The sequence below is a fragment of the Lithobates pipiens genome, unplaced genomic scaffold (assembly GCF_037356315.1).
Source record: "Lithobates pipiens isolate NorthernLeopardFrog02 unplaced genomic scaffold, aLitPip1_a1.2 Scaffold_3, whole genome shotgun sequence".
Classification (NCBI taxonomy): domain Eukaryota; kingdom Metazoa; phylum Chordata; class Amphibia; order Anura; family Ranidae; genus Lithobates; species Lithobates pipiens.
This window is the reverse complement of record NW_027507790.1, coordinates 82262588-82285084: the sequence shown is the minus strand read 5'-3', so window position 1 is coordinate 82285084 and position 22497 is coordinate 82262588. Positions and strand designations below refer to the sequence as shown.

At 41.4% G+C, this 22497-nt stretch overlaps 1 protein-coding gene across 11 annotated transcripts in view; it reads right to left on the bottom strand.

The window, feature by feature from the left end:
* Positions 1-22497, bottom strand: part of CLIP1 (CAP-Gly domain containing linker protein 1) — a 259076-nt gene that overhangs the window by 151260 nt on the left and 85319 nt on the right. For 7 of the 11 annotated variants that reach the window (XM_077461934.1, XM_077461936.1, XM_077461938.1 and 4 more), the window contains exons 6-9: positions 20268-20465; positions 19974-20077; positions 19366-19426; positions 17345-17449 (exon numbers count right to left, since the gene is read on the bottom strand). In XM_077461934.1, the coding sequence (XP_077318060.1) occupies positions 17345-17449; positions 19366-19426; positions 19974-20077; positions 20268-20465 (468 nt within the window). The remainder of the gene's footprint in view (positions 1-17344; positions 17450-19365; positions 19427-19973; positions 20078-20267; positions 20466-22497) is intronic. The other 4 variants (XM_077461939.1, XM_077461943.1, XM_077461941.1 and 1 more) reach the window with 1 other exon arrangement.

Below are 22497 nucleotides of genomic sequence, written 5' to 3'. Positions count from 1 at the left end.
CTGCGGGCTCCAAAGGAGAAAACGCTCCAAAATGGGCGTATCTGGGACCAGTTCACTTATTCTCCTACAATGCTCAAGTTAAAATATAAGAAAAAAAAGAACAGAGGGGCTCCAAATGGTGCAGGTTCGCACATTTGTGTTTATGCGGAACTATTTTCACCATAGGATACATTGGAGTCAACTCCTTTAGCGCCCGTTCACACAGGGGCGACACGACTTGCAGCGCGACTCACAGACGCGACCTGCACACGACTTCAGCAGCGACTTGCAAAACGACGACTGTATAGAAGTCAATGCAAGTCGCCCAAAAATAGTACAGGAACCTTTTTCTAAGTCGGAGCGACTTGAGTCGCGCCTATTAGAACGGTTCCATAGTACAGAACGGAGAGCGACTTGTCAGGCGACTAAGTCGTCTGACAAGTCGCGGTAGTGTGAACGGGCACTTAGTGTGAACCATATTCACTTTTTTATTGTTTATTTTTGTTTTACACTTCTATGTAGATTTCATTATATTGTGCATTGTTTTTCTGTGTGTTTCATCACACTTTTCCACATACTTGTGAATACAACATTTAGCACTACACCAATTATTTATCACTTTGTTTAGCTTTGTTTGCTTGAGTGTTAGCTGCTCATCACTTTTTTACATTGTAGCACAGTGTTTCCCTTCCTCTATCTTCATAATTTATTGTGGCCTGCAACCGATTACTAAATCGCTTAAGTGGCCCTCGCTCTTCAAAAGGCTGAGCATCCATGTTACAATCCTAGGAGTCATTACAGATCATGGGCGCATGTAGTGGCCCCATTACCAATTGTTAAATGTCCATTGATCCAAAACTATACGCCATTCAGATCATCAAATAAGACAGAACCAAAGTGATATTAAAGGTTCCTGTTTTTTTTATTAATATTATCATACTTGTCATACTTACCTGATCTGTGCAATGGTTGTGCACAGAGCAGCCCCGATCTTCCTCCTCAGGCCTGTGCGCCTTGCTTTTCCTCTTTAGCAAGCGTCCACGTAGAAAAGTTGCTCTCTATGGGGGTATATGTGTCTGCTCGCTTCCGAGCCACTCCACCTGTGTCTATTGACACAGACAGTGCAGCTCAGCCCCACAACTTTTTTTTTTTTTTATTTTTTTTTTTAACACTAATGCAGAGATGGCATTAAAATAAAAAATTAAAGAGGGATTCCACCTAAAAAAAAAAAAATTTAATGCCAGCAGCAACTTTTAATAAATGGACACTCACCTGTCCCGGGTTCCAGCGATGCCGGCAGCCGAGGCCGATCGATCACTCGGCTCTCGGCTGCTGCCGTCACCATTCTAGGTGAGGGAATCAGGAAGTGAAGCGAATCGGCTTCACTTCCCGGTTCTCTACTGCGCATGCGCGAGTCGCGCAGCGCAATAGGAATTGTCCGCGCTGTCGCTGGGACCCGTGTGTGTCGCGGCAGGACAGGAAATGACAGACTCCAACGGGAGTCTATGCCCGGAAGTGGGTGTAAATACCTGTCTTTGACAGGTATCTCCACCCCCCCTCCCCCCTGTAAGGTGCCAATTGTGACACCGGAGGGGGGGAGGGTTCCGATCAGCGGAAGTTCCACTTTAGGGTGGAACCCCACTTTAAAGCTTCAGCCTTTACAACCACTTTAACCTGCTTTACCTGGAATGTCTAAGGCACGCTGAAGAAAATAAAAAAGTATAGGTCCAACACAGGTGGTCGGAAAGTGGCAAAACACCATCAGCACTTGACACCATCAGCGCAAAATGTTGATGCTACAAACACAGTTTAGTTCTTTTATACAGGGTTGGATAGCTTGCAGATTTTCCAGCTACTTGGTGTACTTAAGTTACAGGTCACAGATTATATACCAGCAATTAGTGTCAGATATTTAAAAAATATATACTTCCCCAAGCCACTTGAGATTATTTTTTTTTTCAACTTTAAAAGTACACTACTTCATTATATACAGTAAATTAGCAACCATGAGTGACATGGGCATTTGAGGTATATTGTATATTTTATATATATATATATATATATATACACACACACATATATATACACACACACACACACACACACACACACAGATATATACATACACACACTGGAGATCAAAATTACAGAACCTACAATTTCCTAAATTTCAAGGTCACTGCTTAGTCCTATTTGATCCAAACAGAAGTAAAAGAGCAGTTTTGCTCAGCATACTTCATGAATAAAAAATAAAGCACAAAATTAAAAGCTTCAATGAGATTAGTAAAAGAACATTGATCAAAATTAGAGAACACTTTCAGATACCTCCCAGTTATTGCTGCTAAGCTGGCACCTTGTGCCAATTCCTTTAATAACCTAAAAACCCTAGTTAAAGAGGGATTCCACCTACAAAAAAAATATTAAAAGCCAGCAGTTATAAATACTACAGCTGCTGACTTTTAATAAATGGACACTCACCTGTCCCAGGGTCCAGCGATGTAGGCAGCCGAGACCAATCGATCGGCTCTCGGCTGCTGCCGCCGCCATTCTGGGTGATGTAATCAGGAAGTGAAGCGTTGCTGCTTCACTTCCCGGTTCCCTACTGCACATGCGTGAGTCACGCAGCGCAATAGGAATGGTCCGCGCTGTCTCTGGGACCCGTGTGTGTTCCAGCAGACAGCGCGGTGGGACAGGAAACAGCACAGACTCCCGTGGGAGTCTATGCCCGGAAGTGGGTGCAAATACCTGTCTTAGACAGGTATTTGCACCCCCCTCCCCCCTGAAAGGTGCCAACTGTGACACCGGCAGCCTAACTTTCCAGTTTTCACTGACTGTGCAAGACGGTGAGCCGTTCTAAAGTTTCTGAAACCCTCCAGCAGCAGATTTATTCAGATGAAGGCCAATGGGATGACCCTTTCGGCAATAGCAAGAGAAGTTTGTCATTCCAAATCTGTGATTTCTAGAATATTGCATCTTTACAATGCCACAAACTCATTCAAGTCCTCCGAGAAAGCTGGTCGTCCATGAAAGAAAAATGCAAGATGGGACAGGATAATGCAGAGAATCTCAATGGGCAATCCGTTCAAAAATGCAGCTGCGATAGCTCGACAGTTTTGCGCTGAACAGAGAAAGGATCTGTCTCGTCATACAGTGTCTAACCGTTTGAGAATTTGGACTGAAAGCCCACTCTGCAGTGACCAAACCTCTCATTAGCAGAAATAATTAAAAGGCTAGACTAGCCTTTGCTGAGAAGCATGTTGTGTGGACAGAGGAGAACTGGTCCAAAGTTCACTTTAGTGATGAAAGAAAGTTTAATTTATTTGGGTCCGATGAGAATAATTATGTCCGTCAAACTAGAGAAAGACTGAACCCCAAGTGTGTAAAGAAGTCATTGAAGGGTGGAGGGGGAAGCATCATGGTTTGGGGGATGTTTTCTGCAGCAGGAGTTGGGCCTCGTATACAGCTACATGGCAAAGTGAATGCAAATGTTTATAAGAACCTTCTCCGACAACATGCCACATGCAGTTCCTTCCCTGAATTCCTCACCCAATCTGCCAGCAATTTTCATGCACGACAATGCCCCCAGTCAACAGGCAAAACGGGTAAAGCAGGTCCTTGAAGCTGAAAACATTGAAATAATGAAATGGCCAGCCCAGAGTCCTGATCTAAACCCAAAAGAAAACCTGGAAAATCCTTGGTGACAAAGTTATGGCCAAGAAACACACTACAGTCACTGAACTGTGGGAGAGACAGGAAGAAGAGTGGAACAAAATCACACCAAAGCAGTGTGATAGACTAGTTGTGACCTATGGCCGGAGATGTGCTGAAGTCATTCAAAGCAAGGGCCTATACACCTACTAATTGTTGAGTGTTGTAAGTTTTAGTTGTAATCTTTCTCCGTGCTACAGTCATTGCTGTTCTCTAATTTTGATCAATGTGTTTTCTACAAAATAAAAGTTTTTTTGTTGAAGTGCCATGGTTATTTTTTGAGAAACATGGTTCTATTAGCATGGTATCACCACAACAAATATTTCCATCAAATATTGAGCATGGAAGATTACATTATTTCTGAAAAAAAAATCAAGCGTTCATAAAGTTTTCGTGTGTGTGTGTGTGTGTGTGTGTGTGTGTGTGTGTGTGTGTGTGTGTGTGTGTACACACACACACACACACTGAGGGAAAAAAGTTTTTTATTCCCTGCTGATTTTGTACGTTTGTCCACTGACAAGGAAATGATCAGTCTATAATTTTAATGGTAGGTTATTTTAACGGTGAGAGATAGAACAACAAATAAAAAAAAAAATCCAGAAAAATGCATTTAAAAAAAGTCATAAACCGATATTAATTTTAATGAGTGAAATAAGTATTTGACTCCTTTGCAAAACATGACTTCGTACTTGGTGGCAAAACCCTTGTTAGCAATCACAGAGGTCAAACGTTTCTTGTAGTTGGCCACCAGATTTGCACACAGCTCAGGAGGGATTTTGTCCCACTCCTCTTTGCTGGTTCTCTCCAAGTCATTAAGGTTTCAAGGCTGACGTTTGGCAACTCAAACCTTCAGCTTCCTCCGCATATTTTCTATGGGATTAAGGTCTGAAGACTGGCTAGGCCACTCCAGGACCTTAATGTACTTGTTCTTTAGGCACTCCTTTGTTGTCTTGGCTGTTTGTTTTGGGTCATTGTTATGCTGGAATACCCATCCACGACCCATTTTCAATGCCCTGGCTGAAGGAAAGAGGTTTTCATCAAAGATTTGATGGTACATGGGCCGTTCATCGTCCCTTTGATGCGGTGACGTCCATCGTCCCTTTGATGCGGTAAAGTTAACCCTAAGGCATAATGTTTCCACCGCCATGTTTGACAGTGGGGATGGTGTTCTTGGGGTCATAGGCAGCATTCCTCCTCCAAACACGGCGAGTTGAGTCAAGTTGATTTTGGTCTCATCTGACCACAACACTTTCAACCAGTTCTCCTCTGAATCATTCAGATGTTCATTACCAAACTTCAGATTGGCCTGTCCATGTGCTTTCTTGAGCAGGGGGACCTTGCAAGCTATGCAGAATTTCAGTCCTTCACGGCGTAGTGTTACCAATTGTTTTCTTGGTGACTATGGTCCCAGCTGCCTTGAGATCATTAGCATGATTCTCCCACGTAGTTCTGGGCTGATTCTTCACCATTCTCATAATCACCGAGACTCCACCAGGTGAGCTTGCATGGAGCCCCAGACCAAGGGAGATTTAGTGTTATTTAGTGTTTCTTCCATTTGTGAATAGTCGCACCAACTGTTGTCATCCTCTCACCAAGCTGCTTAGCGATGGTCTTGTAGCCCAATCCAGACTTGTGTAGGTCTACAATCTGGTCCCTGACATCCTTGGACAGCTTTTGGGTCGTGGCCATGGTGGAGAGATTGGAATCCGATTGCTTCTGTCGACAGGCGTCTTATACAGATAACAAGCTGAGATTAGGAGCACTCCCTTTAAGAGTCCTCCTAATCTCAGCTCTACCTGTATAGAAGACACCTGGGAGCCAGAAATCTTGCTGACTGATGGTGGATCAAACACTTCTTTCGCTCATTAAAATACAAATCAATTTAGAACTTTTTTTTTTTAAATGCGTTTTTCTGGGTAATTTTATTGTTCTGTCTCACTGTTAAAATAAAGCTACCATTAAAATTATAGACTGATAATTTCTTTGTCAGTGGGCAAACGTACAAAATCAGCAGGGGATTGAAAACCTTTTTTCCCCTGAGAGAGAGAGAGAGAGTGTGTGTGTGTGTGTGTGTGTGTGTGTGTGTGTGTGTGTGTGTATACAGTATCTCACAAAAAAAAAAAAAGTACACCCCTCACATTTATATTTTATCATAGCTTTTCATTTGACAACCATGAAGAAATGACACTTTGCTACAATGTAAAGTAGTGAGTGTACAGCTTGTATAAAAGTGTAAATCTGCTGCCCCACCAATATAACTCACACAGCCATTAATGTTTAAACTGCTGGCAACAAAAGTGAGTACACCCCCAAGTAAAAATCTCCAAATTGGGTCCAAAGCATCAATATTTTGTGTGGCCGCCATTATTTTCCAGTACTGCCTTAACCCTCTAGGCCTAGGGCATGGAGTTCACCAGAGCTTCACGGAGCTGGTGGATGTTCGAGACCTTGCATTCCTCCACCTTCCGTTTGTGGATGCCCCACGGATGCTCAATAGGGAGGGGATCATGCTCTGCTTCAGTATGTCACAATAAATGTTGGCATTCATGGTTCCCTCCCAGACACCTGGGAGCCAGCTCCCCCGTGCTGGCAGCATTCATGCAGCCCCAGACCATGACACAACCACCATGCTTGACTGTAGGCAAGACACACTTGTCTTTGTATTCCTCACCTGGTTGCCATCACACGTTTGACATCTGAACCAAATAAATTCATCCTGGTCTCATCAGACCACAAGACATGGTTTCAGTAATCCATGTCCTTAGTCTGTTTGTCTTTAGCAAACTGTTTGAGGGCTTTTTTGAGCATTATCTTTAGAAGAGTCTTCCTTCTGGGACGACAGCCATGCAGACCAATTTGATGCAGTGTGCGGCATATGGTCTGAGCACTAACAGGCTGACCCCCTCACCCCTTCAACCTCTGCAGCAATGCTGGCAGCACTCATATGTCCATTTCCCAAAGACAACCTCTGGATATGACGCTGAGCACATGCACTTAACTTCTTTGATCAACCGTGGCGAGGTCTGTACTGAGTGGAACCTGTCCTGTTAAACCATGGTATGGTCTTGGCCACCGTGCTGCAGCTCAGTTTCAGGGTCTTGGCAATCTTTTTATAGCCTGGGCCATCTTTATGTAGAGCAACAATTCTTTTTTTTCACATCCTCAGAGATCTTTGCCATGAGGGACCCTGATGAACTTCCAGTGACCAGTATAAAAGAGTGAGAGCTATAACACCCCATTTAACACCTGCTCCCCATTCACACCTGAGACCTTGTAACACTAACAAGTCACATGACATCGAGGAGGGAAAATGGCTAATTAGGCCACTTAGGGGTGTACTCACTTTTGTTGCCAGCGGTTTAGACATTAATGGCTGTGTGTTGAGTTATTTTGAGGGGGCGACAAATTTACACTGTTATACAAGCTATACACTCACTACTTTACAATGTAGCAAAGTGTAATTTCTTCAGAGTTGTCACATGAAAAGATAATAAACTTACAAAAATGTGAGGAGAGAGAGAGAAAGAGAGAGAGAGAGAGAGAGAGAGAGAAAGAGAAAGAGAAAGAGAAAGAGAAAGAGAAAGAGAAAGAGAAAGAGAAAGAGAAAGAGAAAGAGAAAGAGAAAGAGAAAGAGAAAGAGAAAGAGAAAGAGAAAGAGAAAGAGAAAGAGAGAGAAAGAGAAAGAGAGAGAAAGAGAGAGAAAGAGAGAAAGAGAGAAAGAGAGAAAGAGAGAGAGAGAGAGAGAGAGAGAGAGAGAGAGAGAGAGAGAGAGAGAGAGAGAGAGAGAGAGAGAGAGAGAGAGAGAGAGAGAGAGAGAGAGAGAGAGAGAGAGAGAGAGAGAGAGAGAGAGAGAGAGAGAGAGAGACTGGATACAAAAATTCTACAACAATTCAGTTGTAAGACAAACTGAAATATTTAAGGTGGGGTGGGGGGGGGATAACTAAAATAATGTGGTTGCAAAAGTGTGCATACCCGCTTATAACTGGGGATGTAGCTGTGTTCAGAATTAAGCAATCACATTCAAACTCATGTTAAATAGGAATCCATATACACCTGCCATCAATTAAAGTGCCTCTGATTAACCCCAAATAAAGTTCAGCTGTTCTAGTAGGTCTTCCTGACATTTTCTTAGTCGCATCCTACAGCAAAACCCATGTCATGAGAAGGGTACAACAAAACAATTTCCAAGGCATTAAATATACCATGGAAGACAGGGAAGACAAGTGGAGAAAATATGGCCCCACACTGACATTACCAAGAACTGGATGTCCCTCCAAAATTGATGAAAAGACCAGACAAAAACTGGTCAGGGAGGCTGCCAAGAGGTACACAGCAACATTAAAGGAGCTGCATGAATATCTGGCAAGTATTGGCTTTGTGGTACCTGTGACAACAATCCCGTATTCTTCATATAGTATGTCTGGACTATGGGTTAGAGTGGTAAGACAGAAGCTTTTTCTTACCAATGAAAATATCCAAGCTCTGCTACATTTTGAAAAAAACCCTCTAATGCTTTGGAAGCTCTCTGTGGACAATGGCCTTTGCTGTAGGATGTGACTAAAAAAAAAAGACCAAGAAAGACCTACTAGAACAGCTGAACTTTATTTGGGGTTAATAAGAGGCACTTTAAAATGATGGCAGGTGTGCACTGACTCCTACTTAACATGAGTTTAAATGTGATTGCTTAAGGCTAGGTTCACACCGGAGCGATGCCGGAACGCCGCGAATCCGCTGCGTTTTCCCGCATCGCATGCCTCCCGCCGGCAGTTCACACTGCCCTATGCGGACTGCTGGGAGTGTCAGTGAAATGTTAATGACACCTGCAGATCAGTCCGCATATCGCAGTGCGATCTGCAAACTCGGACAGGAATCGGATCGCATGGTGTGAACACCCATGCGATCAGATTCTGCTGCGGACCAAAAAAAGGGTCCCGTGCGAGTTTGCGGCGGGTGTGATGCGAATTCAGCCATACTATCTGTATGGCTGAACTCGCATCGCACAGAGATCGGATGTGATTTGCACTGCAGTGCGGTGCGAATCACATCCGGTTCTCGCTGCCGCAACGGTGTGAACCCAACCTAATTCTGAACACATAGCCCCCTAAAAGATTTCAATTTGTTTTTCAATTGAATTGTACAGTTTATAGGTCACATTAAAAGGTGGAACAAGTTCTGAAATTATTTATCTTTGTCTCATTTTTTTACATCACAGAAACCTTACATTTTGATAGATTAGATTTTTTTTTATATATATATATATATATATATATATATATATATATATATATATATATATATATATATATATATATATACACACACACATACACACATACATACATACACACACACACACACACACACACACACACACACACACACCTCCTCATTATACTTGAATACCATACGCAAAATACTACTCAAAGGAAGAGGAGGAAACCAAAAATAGACTATTTCTTCCAAGCCACGGTTCAAATTTTGTGCATATGGGAGCCAGCACCTTAATTGCAGCCACCTACAGCCATCAACTTGTCTTTCCTAACAGGTACTGTCAAAAAACAAGGTCAGATTTTCAGGCCAGTGTACACAGGGTGTGGGGACCAGTTAAAGTGGTTGTAAATCTCAGAACCTCAAACCATGAAATATGAACAAAGCACAGCCTCTATACTGTGTACTTGCCTCTATTTAAAGCATTGAGTGTGATAAACAGGAACAAATTATTTAGGAGGATTTGTTTTATCTGTGTATCACCTGAAGCACTGAGTATATGTGAGGGTTTTCAACCACTTTAGGGTAAGTCTGAAATCAGTCTGCACTACTGTTTTTTTCTGTCATAGACGTGCATGTGAATCCATAGCAAATGCATGGTAAAAATGCATCTCAAAAGTCATATGTAGTGGCACCCAAAAGCCAATAAAACAATTAGGATGTCAAAAAGATTACCAGCTTCTTCAAAATGTATTAATTTATTTTCATTTAACAATTCAGGTAAAAACATTTAATAGACAGTATTGTGCAAATTATTTAGACAGGTGTGAAGAAATGCTGTAAAGAAAGAATGCATTCCAAAAATATGCATTTTAATTGGTCATTTTTATCAATTTCCAAAAAGTCAGCAAACAGAAGAATAATTTAAGTCAAATCAATATTTGGTGCGACTACCCTTTGGAGTCAAACCAGCATCGATTCTTACACTAGCAAAAATTGAGGGAATTTGTAGGATTAGTCAGGTGTATGATTAACCAATTCTAACAAATGCAGCAGCCATCAACTGAAATAGAAACAGCTGTGTAGGCAGCTTAAAACTGGGTGAGGAACAGCAAAACTCTGCAACTACAGTGAGGTTTACAGCTCACCGTTTCATGTCACAGGTCATACAAAATGTTAAGACTGAGCACGGCAAGGTCTCTCCCAGGCAAAGATTTCAAAGCAAACTGGGGTTTCAAGATGTGCAGTTGAATCCGAACAGATGACAGACACATCGTGCTTATTTCACCTCAATATCGGATGATGCCCAGCAGTGCCATCAGTATAGAATCTGGGATCCAGGTAGACCCATCTACTGTCCAGTGAAGTCTGGGCAGAAGTGGTCTTCATGGAAGAATTGCAGCCAAAAAGCCATACCTCCGACGTGGAAACAAGGCTAAGAGGCTCAACTTTCCACAAAAACACAGGAACAACTCAGGGTGCAGAAAAACGGCAGCAGGTTATCTGGACTAATGTAAAAATTTTAAATATTTGGCTGTAGCAGGAGGCAGTTTGCGTTTGTCTGCAACAGTGAAGAATTGTGGAGGTTCCATACAAGTTTGGAGATGCATCCCTGCAAATGGCATTGGAAATTTGGTCAGCATCAATGGTGTCCTCAATGCTGAGAAATACAGGCAGATACTTATCCATCATGACATACCACCAGGTAGGTGTGTGATTGGCCCCAAATTAATTCTGCAGCAGGACAATGACCCCAAACATACATCCAATGTCATTAAGAACTATCTCCTGCATAAAGACAGACAAGGAGTCCTGGTAGTGATGATCTCAAAATCGAGTCTGTCCAGAATTACATAGAGACAGAAGGATCAGAGGCAGCCTATAGCCACAGAAGACCTGTGATTGGTTCTTTAGGATGTTTGGAACAACCTACCCGCCAAGTTCTTTCAAAAACTGTGTGCAAGTGTACCTAGAAGAATTGATACTGTTCATACCAAATATTGATTTAATTTGGATTTCTTTTCTATTCATGCCCTTTCAATTTTGTTAATTGATAAAAAACAAACTATTAAACACTTCTATTTCTGAAAGCATTCTTAATTTACAGCGTTTTCTCACACCTGCCTAAAACTTTTTACAGTAGTGTATGTTGCAGATATATTATTGGTTAAGATTTGAGGGTGGTTATTTCAAAGATGTAGCAACCATGCACGAAGGTGTACTCTACACAAAAACTTTCAATCATGGGGGCTGTTTTTAGTCTTGTTTCAAATTAACAAATGTGGGGCTCGTACAGGCAAAGCACATGCAGCATTAAAAAGGGAAAACTGCATGTGGACATACTGCACTATACAATGTAAAACTGAATGTCACTGTGCGCGCGCATTATGTGCGCACTAATATATACAATATGTATGTGAACGAGCCCTTAGCAACTAAAATAGGGTTTTTCGTACCCACTGTAAAAACCTTTTTTTTTTTAAATCCACTGAGGGACACGAGAAGCCTTTAACCTCGAGTTATACTGCCACCTACAGGAGGATTAAAAACCGGCAAGCCAAAATAAATAAATAAATAAATAAATAAATAAAAAGAAGCAACGCAAACCGTAGGCTTGCCCAAGATAACCCCTCTTATTACCAGCATGAGCAGATCTTAGGTTTGCAGCAAAGCAGTACTGATAGCATGATCATAAACAGATTGGCTTGACTTGCTTTGAATCTAGGAGCCAGCTATAGAAGTTAGGAGATTTGTTTAACCACTTAAGGACCAGGCCTCTTTTTCAGACTTGGTGTTTCCATGTTTAAAACAGTTTTTTTTGCTAGAAAATTACGTAGAACCCCCAAACATTTTATATTGTTTTTTTTCTAACACCCTAGAGAATAAAATGGCGGTCATTGAAATACTTTTTTTCACACCGTATTTGCGCAGCGGTCTTAGAAGCGCACTTTTTTGGGAAAAAATCCACTTTTTTGAATAAAAAAATAAGACAAAAGTAAAATTAGCCCAATTTTTTTTATACTGTGAAAGATAATGGTATGCCGAGTAAATTGATACCCAACATGTCACGCTTCAAAATTGCGCCCGCTCGTGGAATGGCGTCAAACTTTTAGCCTCAAAAATCTCCATAAGCGACATTTAAAAAATTCTACAGGTTGCATTTTTTGCGTTACAGAGGAGGTCTAGGGCTAGAATTATTGCTCTCGCTCTACCGATCGCGGCGATACCTCACATATGTGGTTTGACCACCGTTTTCATATGCGGGCGCTACTCACTTATGCGTTCGCTTCTGTGCGCAAGCTCGTCGTAACGGGGTGTTTTTAAAAAAAAAAATTTTTTTTTTCTTATTTATTTTAATTGATTTTTTTTATTTTTACACTGTTTTAAAAAAAAAAAAAAATGGATCACTTTTATTCCTATTACAAGGAATGTAAACATCCCTTGTAATAGAAAAAAGCATGACAGGTCCTCTTAAATATGAGATCTGGGGTCAAAAAGTCCTCAGATCTCATATTTGGGCTAAAATGCAAAAAAAAAAAAAAAAAAAAAGAAAATCTGACATTTAAAAAAAATATATACCTTTTAAGAGGTATGGGCGGAAGTGACGTTTTGACGTCGCTTCCGCCCTCCTATGGTATAGAGACGAGTGGGGGCCATCTTAGCCTCACTTGTCCCTATGCCCAGCAGACGGAAGGACCCGATCGCCTCCGCCGCTACCGACGGCTCCGGTAAGCGGCGGTAGGTGCGGGAGGGCAGCGGGAGGGGGGGGTGGCACCTCTCCCGCCGCCGATAGCGGTGATCTCGTGGCGAATCCGCCGCGGAGACCACCGTTATCGTACAGCTGACCGCCGCCTGAAGAGATGGATATCTCGGTTGTGGCAACAGCTGCTGCCGTTACCGAGATATCCCTCTTCAAAAATAGGACGTACATCGTCGTGCGGCGGTCGGCAAGTGGTTAAACACTTTCAGACTGGACCATTTTGCTGGCTTAAGACCAGACCACTTTTTGCGATTCGGCACTGCGCCGCTTTAACTGACAATTGCATGGTCGTGCGACGTTGCTCCCAAACAAAATTGCCGTCTTTTTTCCCTACAAATAGAGCTTTCTTTTGGTGGTATTTGATCACCCCTGCGGTTTTTATTTTTTGCACTATAAACAAAAATAGAGAGCCAATTTTGAAAAAAAAAAACATTTTTTTTTCATTTTGCTATAATAAATATCCCCCAGAAATATATAAAAAAAACTTTTCCTCAGTTTAGGCCGATACGTATTCTATATATTTTTGGTAAAAAAAAAAAAAAAAAATCGCAATAAACGACTATTGATTGGTTTGCGCAAAATTTATAGCGTTTACAAAATAGGGGATAGTTTTATGGTATTTTTATAAATATTTTTTTTTAATAGTAATGGTGGCGATCAGCGATTTTTATTGTGACTGCGACATTATGGCGAACACATGGGACATTTGACATATTTTTGGGACCATTGTCATTTATACAGCAATCAGTGCTATACAAATACACGGATTCCTGTGTAAATGACACTGGCAGTGAAGGGGTTAACCAGGGGGTGGCAGTGTAGGGGTTAAGTGTGTCCTAGGGGCGTGTTACTAAATGTGGGGGACTGGGCTGTGTGTTAGTGAACACTGATCTCTGCTCCAATCACAGGGAGCAGAGATCAGTGTCACTTGTTGCTAGGCAGAACGGGGAGATTACATCGGCATCTCCCCATGAGACTATCGCGGTTATCCCCACGGCGATCGAGTTTGTGGGGCCCGCGACCGGACTCACGGGGGTCCCAACCGATGGCAAGGTGGCAATTACAAACGGATGTACCTGTATGCCAGGTTGCCTGCCCGTGCCATTATGCCGACGTACATCATCGTGAGCCAGTCGGGAAGTGGTTAAAAAAAAAAAATCTTATGGGTGGTTCCCGAAGGTGACTTATCTTTTAACCCTTTCACAGCCAGGGCCATTTTTGCACATTTAAAAAATCATTTTAGGCTTGAAGATTACATAAAACCCCAAATCATTATATATTTTCCAAAAGCAGACACCCTAGAGAATAAAATTGTGGTAGTTCCAATTGTTTATCACACGATATTACCTCAAAAGTAAAAAAAAAATAAAAAATGTAAAGTTAATTTTATGGTGCATAAAAACGCAACTACAGATTTTTTGGGTAAAAGTTGGTAAAAGCCGAGGTTGCACCGAGTAAATAGATACCCAAAATGTCAAACCTCCGGCTGTTGTGGAGCTACATTTCCCATGAAGAATTGCAAGGCTGGCAGTTACAATTACTGCCAGAGGCATGATGGGACTTGTAGTTCTGCAATAGCTGGAGGGCTCAGGTTGCCTACCCCTGGTTTAGCCTCACGAAGGAAGTCTGGTGCTAGAATGATTGCTCTCGTTCCGGCATGCACGGCGATTTGCAACATGTGTATGGCAATCAACGTTTTCAGGCGTGTGTTTTTCCTTATACATGTAGTGGTGGGAGGGCCTCAATTTTTTTTTTTGGGGGGGAGAGAATTTTAACTCCCCCCCCATAGGAGAACAAGATAGGCCCTTATGTGATGATTTGTTTGGGTGACAGGTTCTCTTTAATTGGACATGCAAGGTTTAAAAGACCCTACATTTCTCCCTTGTGTTCCATTGAATGTAACCCAATGCACATCGCATTGCAACACATTACATTCTTTCCCAACCTTGACTGGCAGGGAAACGGTCAATGGGGAAATGGAAGTGATTTCACACATAATTTCTGGGTTACCAACTAAAAGGGGAGAAGAGCGGACGCGTATCTGTTCTCCTTCCCCTCTATTCCAGGTCCCAGGCCAGTAGGTGGGCAAGTTAAAGGCAGGATACATAGAGGGAAAGGGGGGGGGGGGGGGCGCAAATTTCTTGTTGCCATGGTGACCTGACGCCTGGGGTTTGTCCAGTCCTGACATATAGCGCCGTTACTTTATGCAGCACTTTACACATTATACATGCGCACCAGTCCCTACCCTCATGGAATTTATAACCTAAGGTCCTGAATTCACATTCATCCATACACATACAAGGGCCAAATTAGGCATGAGTCAATAAACCTACTAGTATGTCTTAAGTGTAGAAAGGAATCGGAGTACCGGGAGGAAACTCATGCAGACACAGGAATCTCTCTATGAAACAGGATACAAATGGCAGACAGCCGACACCTGATAGTACGGAGAGACAAATGCTGGTCCTAGCTGCAGAAAGAAGAAGATTCCTCCAAACCTGGTCCTCAGTAAACTGATTGGTCTGTCTAGAGATAGGGTCGACTTGTGCCAGGACAACAGACGTCTAGAGCAAAATTGGGCAAATGGAACTGCCTTACAGAAGGCTACCATTAGACCCAGGCTCCTGGATTGGAGAGTTTGAATCTTAGACTGGAGCATCTGAAGTTTCTCCTGTGGACGGAACATGCCAACCTAAGCTGTGTCCAGGACTACACCCAGTAAAAGTCTCCTTAATAGGAGGTTGTCACTGTATTCCACAATGAGGATGACACGAGAGTGCAGCAGGGCTAATACTGGGGCCAGCACCATGGTAAAAACTCAAGAAGCAGACAAGAAGCTAGCAAAAAAGTAAAGCAGAGGAATCGCTGACACAGTGGAAAGATGGGGGGGATATAGGTAAGCATCTTTGATGTCCACAAATCTCAGAAAGACCCACTAGTGAAGGCAGGCAATAAAAAAATTGGTAGAGAATGCAGAACGCCTGGACCTTTATGAGGATATTCCCAAACCAAAAATGCAGTGAATGCCTCCTTTTGGCTTGGGAATGGTGACTAGACTGTGAAACCAAGGAAGGCGGAAGTGAAACTCCCATTTCTAGCCCTGAGATACTAACTCCTGTAGAAAGCTTCCAAGCATCTGCAAAGGTTAAAGATTTGGAAAGTGGAAGTGCATCTTAACACAGTGGAAGGCTTGTCTGAGGATTTGGCAGACTGGTTGCCCGACCTTGTAAGTGGATGGGGAGCCAAGTTTGGAGGGTCTCGATGAGGAAGTTGAGGTAGAGGAGAAATAAAAAAAGAAGTCTCTTAACATTCAGAAGGCGAGAAGACTTCACAGTCTGTGTCTTGGGCTTATTTTGTTGAGGAACATACCATTTGAACATTCTTACCATTTAGCATTCTTAATTATGCTGTAAAGAGCAAAGGTGGATTCAAAGGGAGGGTTTTTGAAGCGTTAAAGAGTTTTAAGCAACCCAAGGCTGAAAAAAAAGGACTAGTAGAAGCAAGAGGCTTCTAGCAGTAGACTGCAACTCCTCAGGGGCAAGTTCACCAGTCAAGGACTGGTTTAAACCAGTTTCAGCACCTGGGGCCCCAGAAGTCCCAGGCAAATCAGTGTGAGAGAGCAAGAGTACACTTGCTGTTGTCAGCAAATACCTGGGTAATTTAAGTCATAATGTCTTGCAGTAAAAACCTCAGCCAAAAGGGGAACAATTCCAGCCACACCTGAAAGAACTAAATAGGACTTTGAGTATGGGTTAAACTCCAAGAGAAAAGTTCTGAAAATTCTGGCACTCCAATGCCAAACACCACCCCAACCAACCTACACAAAAAGTGGGTCTTCAGAGACCACCGAGGTAATGCCAGCAGGCTAGGAAAAAGCTCCACAACTAACTTTAACCAAAACAGTGACTAGAAAGTGCACCACGCAGAACCCAAAAGTCATTTTCAGACTATTCCCACAATGTCCATTATAGTGGGGGTCCAGAAGTGGCAGTCCAAGCAACAAGCTGAGTACACATACATGCCAGTAACCTGAAATCAATGAAATATAAAAATAAAAAACACCAAAAAGGTCATGGGAAAAAAAGCGCTAGCAAAAAAAAAAGCCAAAACAAAGTGGGAGGGGTTATTCTGGGCTGGCTTACAGTTTTCTTGTTTGCCAGCATCCAGTCATTCTGCAGGCAGTAGTATAACTGAAAGCTTTAAGACTTCCTTTGTCCCTCAATGGATAAGGAGAAAACTTTTCATTGTCACTACATTATCTAAAGAAAACCGACACTGTAAGAACAGTGAAAAACTAGATTACCAACGATAAACCCAAAACGCGGATATTGCCCAAGATAATTTGATAACTATAATTTTTAGATGATGATTTAGATGTTCAATTTATCAGGGTCCCTTTAACTTTAGTTAAAGAAGCTGGTTAATAGCATATAATGAAATAGCACAGTGCGAGAGGGGTGAGAAATTACAAAGATAACATTTACTTTTTGTGAGAGAGTATTGTTTTAGTCAAGAAATCGACATGGTCTACCACATCAGAAAAGTTTGAATTGTGTCTGGAAAATTCTTTAAGACCAAAGACTACATTTGGTATATTAATATGACAGTATCTACTGTGGCTAGAGAAAGCTTGTGAAAATAAAGTGTGCTGTGTTGGGAGAGTTTCCAAGAAATATTGAAAACCATTACCCTAGTGTCTTCTAACTCTCTCTGGAGTTTGTCAGCTTTGGTCTTTTCAAAGAGCAGGCTCTGTTCAAGCTCCTTAATGCGGGCATGCTCCAGTTTGGTCTGCGTCTGTTAGTAAAAAGGGAGAGGAAGAGAACACAACAGTGCCACCATCACATGCCAGCACGAGAGGTAGGAGCCACATGCAGGCCGTGCTCCGGCACGATTGGACCAACGATGAGCAAATATGCAGTGGGTAAATAACAGAAGAGAAGAGGATGGATAGATGATTCTTTGATGAGGGTGATCAACAAGAAAAGTGGGAAGAAATTGATGGTGAAAGACAAAAAAGAAAGGCAATAAGTAGAAACACAGGACAGGTGCATGCAGCAAGTAGAATCATGTATCTTTTTTTAGAAAAATTAAGGCATTAGCATAAATTTAGAACATTATGACTTTGCAAGCAATTATTTGTTAATTCTCATTTAACTGACTTTTTTTTTAAATTTAAAATTAAAAACAAAAAAATACATAGTTTGCTTAATTTTTTGTGGATATCTATTAGGACCTAATACATTCACAAAAACAAAAAAAAAAAGTTTAACTGGCCTGTAATATGCTTTTCTTAATTAACATTTCAATAATATTTTATATATATATATATATATATATATATATATATATATATATATATATATATCCTGGTGGCTCTACTACAAAGGACTGTCCTGTCAAAGTTATTTTTTTACAATTTGTGGTAATCTGTTTTGCATGTAGCTTGTTTTCACATCTAAAGAATCTTGGACAACACTACAATTTATTCAACATGCAATTCTTTATTGTATGTATGCTGGCCAATTCCGCTTTACTGACCACAACGGGGCAACAGGAAGCGCCAAGTTGTGTATATTCACCTTTTTTTTTTATTAATTTAAATAAATGAACATCAGGCAAAAGGCTGAACATTGGGACTGTGCCCCATATGCAGCGATGGTGTTCAACTATGCAGCAACATTGTGCCATGTATGGCTACCTTTACAGACTGATTTAAAAGACCCAGACTACCTGGATAATTTAGAGAAAGAGCAGCAACCACATCTCAATCTCAATGAAAAGTTAAGGGGCAAAGTTGATCTTGGGCAAAGTTCAGGCTATTGCAGGCAGCAATATTTTGTATTGGGCACCAAGATGTTAGATCTACACTTATGAAGGTCTTTACAAAGGATTAAATTAGTGTTTGAAATAGGAGTATTTATGTTACTTTTTGTTAAAAAAAAAAAAAAAAAAAGAAGAAGAAGAAGCATGCACCAGTGAAAAAGCTTGTGTTTTAAAGGCAATGTTTAGCAATAATTTGTGAATATATTTATTAAAAGATTTGGGCTATGTTAAAGTTCGATTGTCAACAGAATATTCTGCCATGCCAATTGACTTGCCTATGAAAAAAAAACTAAACTGGGGGAAGGAATGGAACGATGATAAAAAAAAAAGTAACTAAAATAAAAAAAAGAAATGTGAACTGAAAAACTGAAATGTCCATTTTTATACAAGCAATCAACATTGTCATATACAATTTTATGACAAAAACTGGCTAATTAACAAAGTTCTAAGGCATTCATTTGTTCATTCAAATAATTTTACTATAACAATTGCCATTTCTCGAGGAAAGCACAAAAGGAAAGAAAATAGTTGTATTGTTGGATTTGCTGCTGTAAATATGTTTAGAAAACTGGGGGTGAGTCAAATGACCTGCTTTAACAGAGGAGTCAAACAATTATTTCAATCCTCCACCAGTTTTATAAGCATATAATAATGTAGATAGTACAAAAGCAATAGCAAGCAAGATGCATTACCAACCAGAAGAGATGATGGAACTATTGAGTTTTTATTTAAAAGAATGGCACTTTCCCAACTTGGGAGACTAGCTTGTAAAATAATCTCTTTAGAACACGCCAATAAATACACTTGTAAATGCTTTGCCTCACATGTACTATTGTTTGGTCAACACATAGCATGTGGATATCCCTATATAAGATTATATTTTTTACCTCCAAATCACCCTTGGTAATGGACTCTTCTTCAACACGGAATTGAAGATCTTCAACTCTCCTGTAAAAATGAAACCCAACTAGTTAATGTGCAAAGCACAAACATTGTCCTTTTCCAGTTTAAAAGGTGTTAATAGTTCTTGAAACGTCTAGGTTCTTACTTTTATTTCCACATGCAGCCACTGAAATTATCTTAAAATGTAAACGATTCCAATGCAATATAGCAACTTGGAGACATTCAGTACACTAGCTACCCAAAAAAGGGAAGGAATCTAACAAAGCTTGTCAAAATCTGTGCAATGCATTGATCACCCAGAGGGGATTATTTATTTACCCTTACCAAAATAGGGGTATACTCAGGGCGTGTCCAGCAAAGCTTTGCAAGTATGCAACTACCTGAAGGTAGCAACCTATAATCAGGGGTCTATGAATATCCAGCCTCTGTCCTGTACTGCACGATATGGATAGTGGGGTTACACTTTAAAAAGAACTATAGGCAAACCACCTTTCTTTTTTTTTCCTCCATTTTGGATAAAGGAAGGCTCTTTACTCTATCCAAAACAAAAATAAAAAAAGTTTTACCTTTAGTTCTACTTTAAAGCACTCACCTTTTCTCTTCTTCTAGTTGGTTTAGCAGTTCAACCTTTTCTCTGTCTGCTGCTTCAACCATAGCGCGTAGCTGGTCCATCTTGGCCTCCATTTCCATGACATACTACAAATGAATTACATTAAAAATATTATATATATATATATACATATATATATATACACACACACACACACACACACACACACACCAAATACTTATACAATTGAGAAATTATAGAGTTTACTACATGTGAGAGAAAGCCAATGTAAAAAAAAAAAAAAAAAAAAAAATACTAACTACTAATGTTTCTTACCTGATCGTGACCATCTCTTATCACCGATAGCTGCTGTTCCACCTCACCTACGTGACTTGTTGCTTTGGCCACCTCAGCTCGCTCCATGTCCCTTTCAGCCAGGAGCTGCTCAATATGCTGTTGCTTCTCTTTCAGAGCTTCCTGGAGAGCAGTAGTGCCAGAAATCTTCCTCGCATATCGAGAGGATGTTTCTGTTAACTGTTCATTAGGAATATATATAAATAAATAATAAAATACACATACAGTATATGCAAGTTTCTAATGAAGGACTGATGAAACAAGCTCAGAGTGAATGGAGAAAACTCCCTTGCTGGCTATTGCATCCAGACAGCCGCAGCACCTGAACACCCAAACAGTGAACAAATTTGATTGGATAGTCATTGTTCTGCTAACAATATTTCCCCCAGCTCCTTCAAATTTGGTGTCAAAAGGGCCACCCCACAGTTTCTATTCAGCAGGAAAATGCGTATCAAAAAACAGTCGCAAGCACTCTCTACTTTCTGTTTAAAGCTGAAATGTAGAAAGACACATACTAAACATACAACTCTCCACAGTGCTATCAGAAAGCAGACTGAGGACCGCATCCATAAACTACTTTTCCTTCATTATGAAGTCACATTCTGTGGCACATTGGGGACCAAGCTGTACCGCATAAATGCAGAGGGATGAAAGTACAGTCAGTCACCAACCTGGTCCCAAACCATTACTGCTCCACAGCTCACCTCTTCATTTACCCTGGGCATCACCAATTAACCATTTGATATATCAGTATGGATGTCAAATCTTTTCCTATAATGTAATCTTTCTAAAACCATGCTCATAATTTTCCTCTCTCAAAACAACTCATCCCTACAGTTACACTACCTTTTGCATTATTAGCCCTTGTTTTCAGATGGTAAAGCTCTCACAACTAGGCCCTCCTAATCCTCTTGACTTTACCTGTATCGCAACTGTACAGATTTCCTTTATTATGTAAAATGTTGGTGCTATTTACATTTTGAATAAGAATAATAAACTGCCTGGCAAGGATGACTAGATAACATGGCTGACTGATCTGACAAAGCATTTTGACAAGTGTTCAAACAGCTCATGTACATGTATTTCAGCTGCATATGTGGCTTGAAATTTGCTTTAAACTATGGGACTGTCATGAGACACAGCTACACTACCCGATGACAGGACTCTTGGCTGCTTATCGCAGGAAAATAGGAATTTACCACCCTGTCTGATATCTCTCTTTCCTAAAGTTCAAATATGCACAGCTGTATGAAAACTGCCCCATAGATATTAGATAGTTCTGCCATCTGCCTGACAATAACAATCAATCAAAAGACTTTAACATTGATGTGCACATGAATAAACCATCCACTATAACCCCCCTTAATTCTGACTTCTGTTCCCTCCAAAAGCAATCAATCCCTGTTGTGTCACATGTAAACATTGATATTACGCATATTCATCCACTAAGGCAATCCACAAGCTCCAAACGGGGGCGGGACGGGGGGTGGCACCAAAACAGAGCCGCAGGTGCGGGGGATTTCCACCACTCCTTCTCCTTGAGCTGAGCAGCTCCGATTCAACCAGCAATGCCTGCTCCTATTGGCTACATTTAGGGCCAATGGCTGGGAAACTAACAGCAGGAGGATTATGGGACATGCAGTTCCGGCTACCAGCAGGCCCAGGACGACTCCCTGAGAGTGCACTGCAGTCCCCAACATGCCGAGCAGGAGGAGGGGAGAGGAGGGCCGTGACAGGAGAAGAGGGACCACAAGGCTGTCGGGGGAAGGGAGCCAGAGAGAACGGTCCAGTAAATCTATTATATATCTCCCAAGGTAAGAACTTACTTCCAGGTGGGGGGGTGGGGATTCGGGATTCCATAGAGGTACAGGTCCTCCCCTCCATCTGGCTGTAGCCACCAATAATTTTTCAAGACACTGTGTGTGTAATGAATAAATATATATATATTGCATTTTATAATTGGCCCTCCTACTTTTGTCCCTGTCCCCCCATGTGCCCCCTTAAATATGAAAGCTGGAGACGCCACTGTCTATCACTACCCCCCAGCATCACCACATTTCTGCAACTAAAACAAGACCATTACTGCGCAGGCAGCAGAGAGATGACATCGTCGCTCGCTGTCCGTCCTAACTCTGGAACAACTGGCAAGTGACAATCTGCATCTGGTGACAGGCGAAGTGGGAAGTGACAATCCCCATCTGGTGGCAAGTGA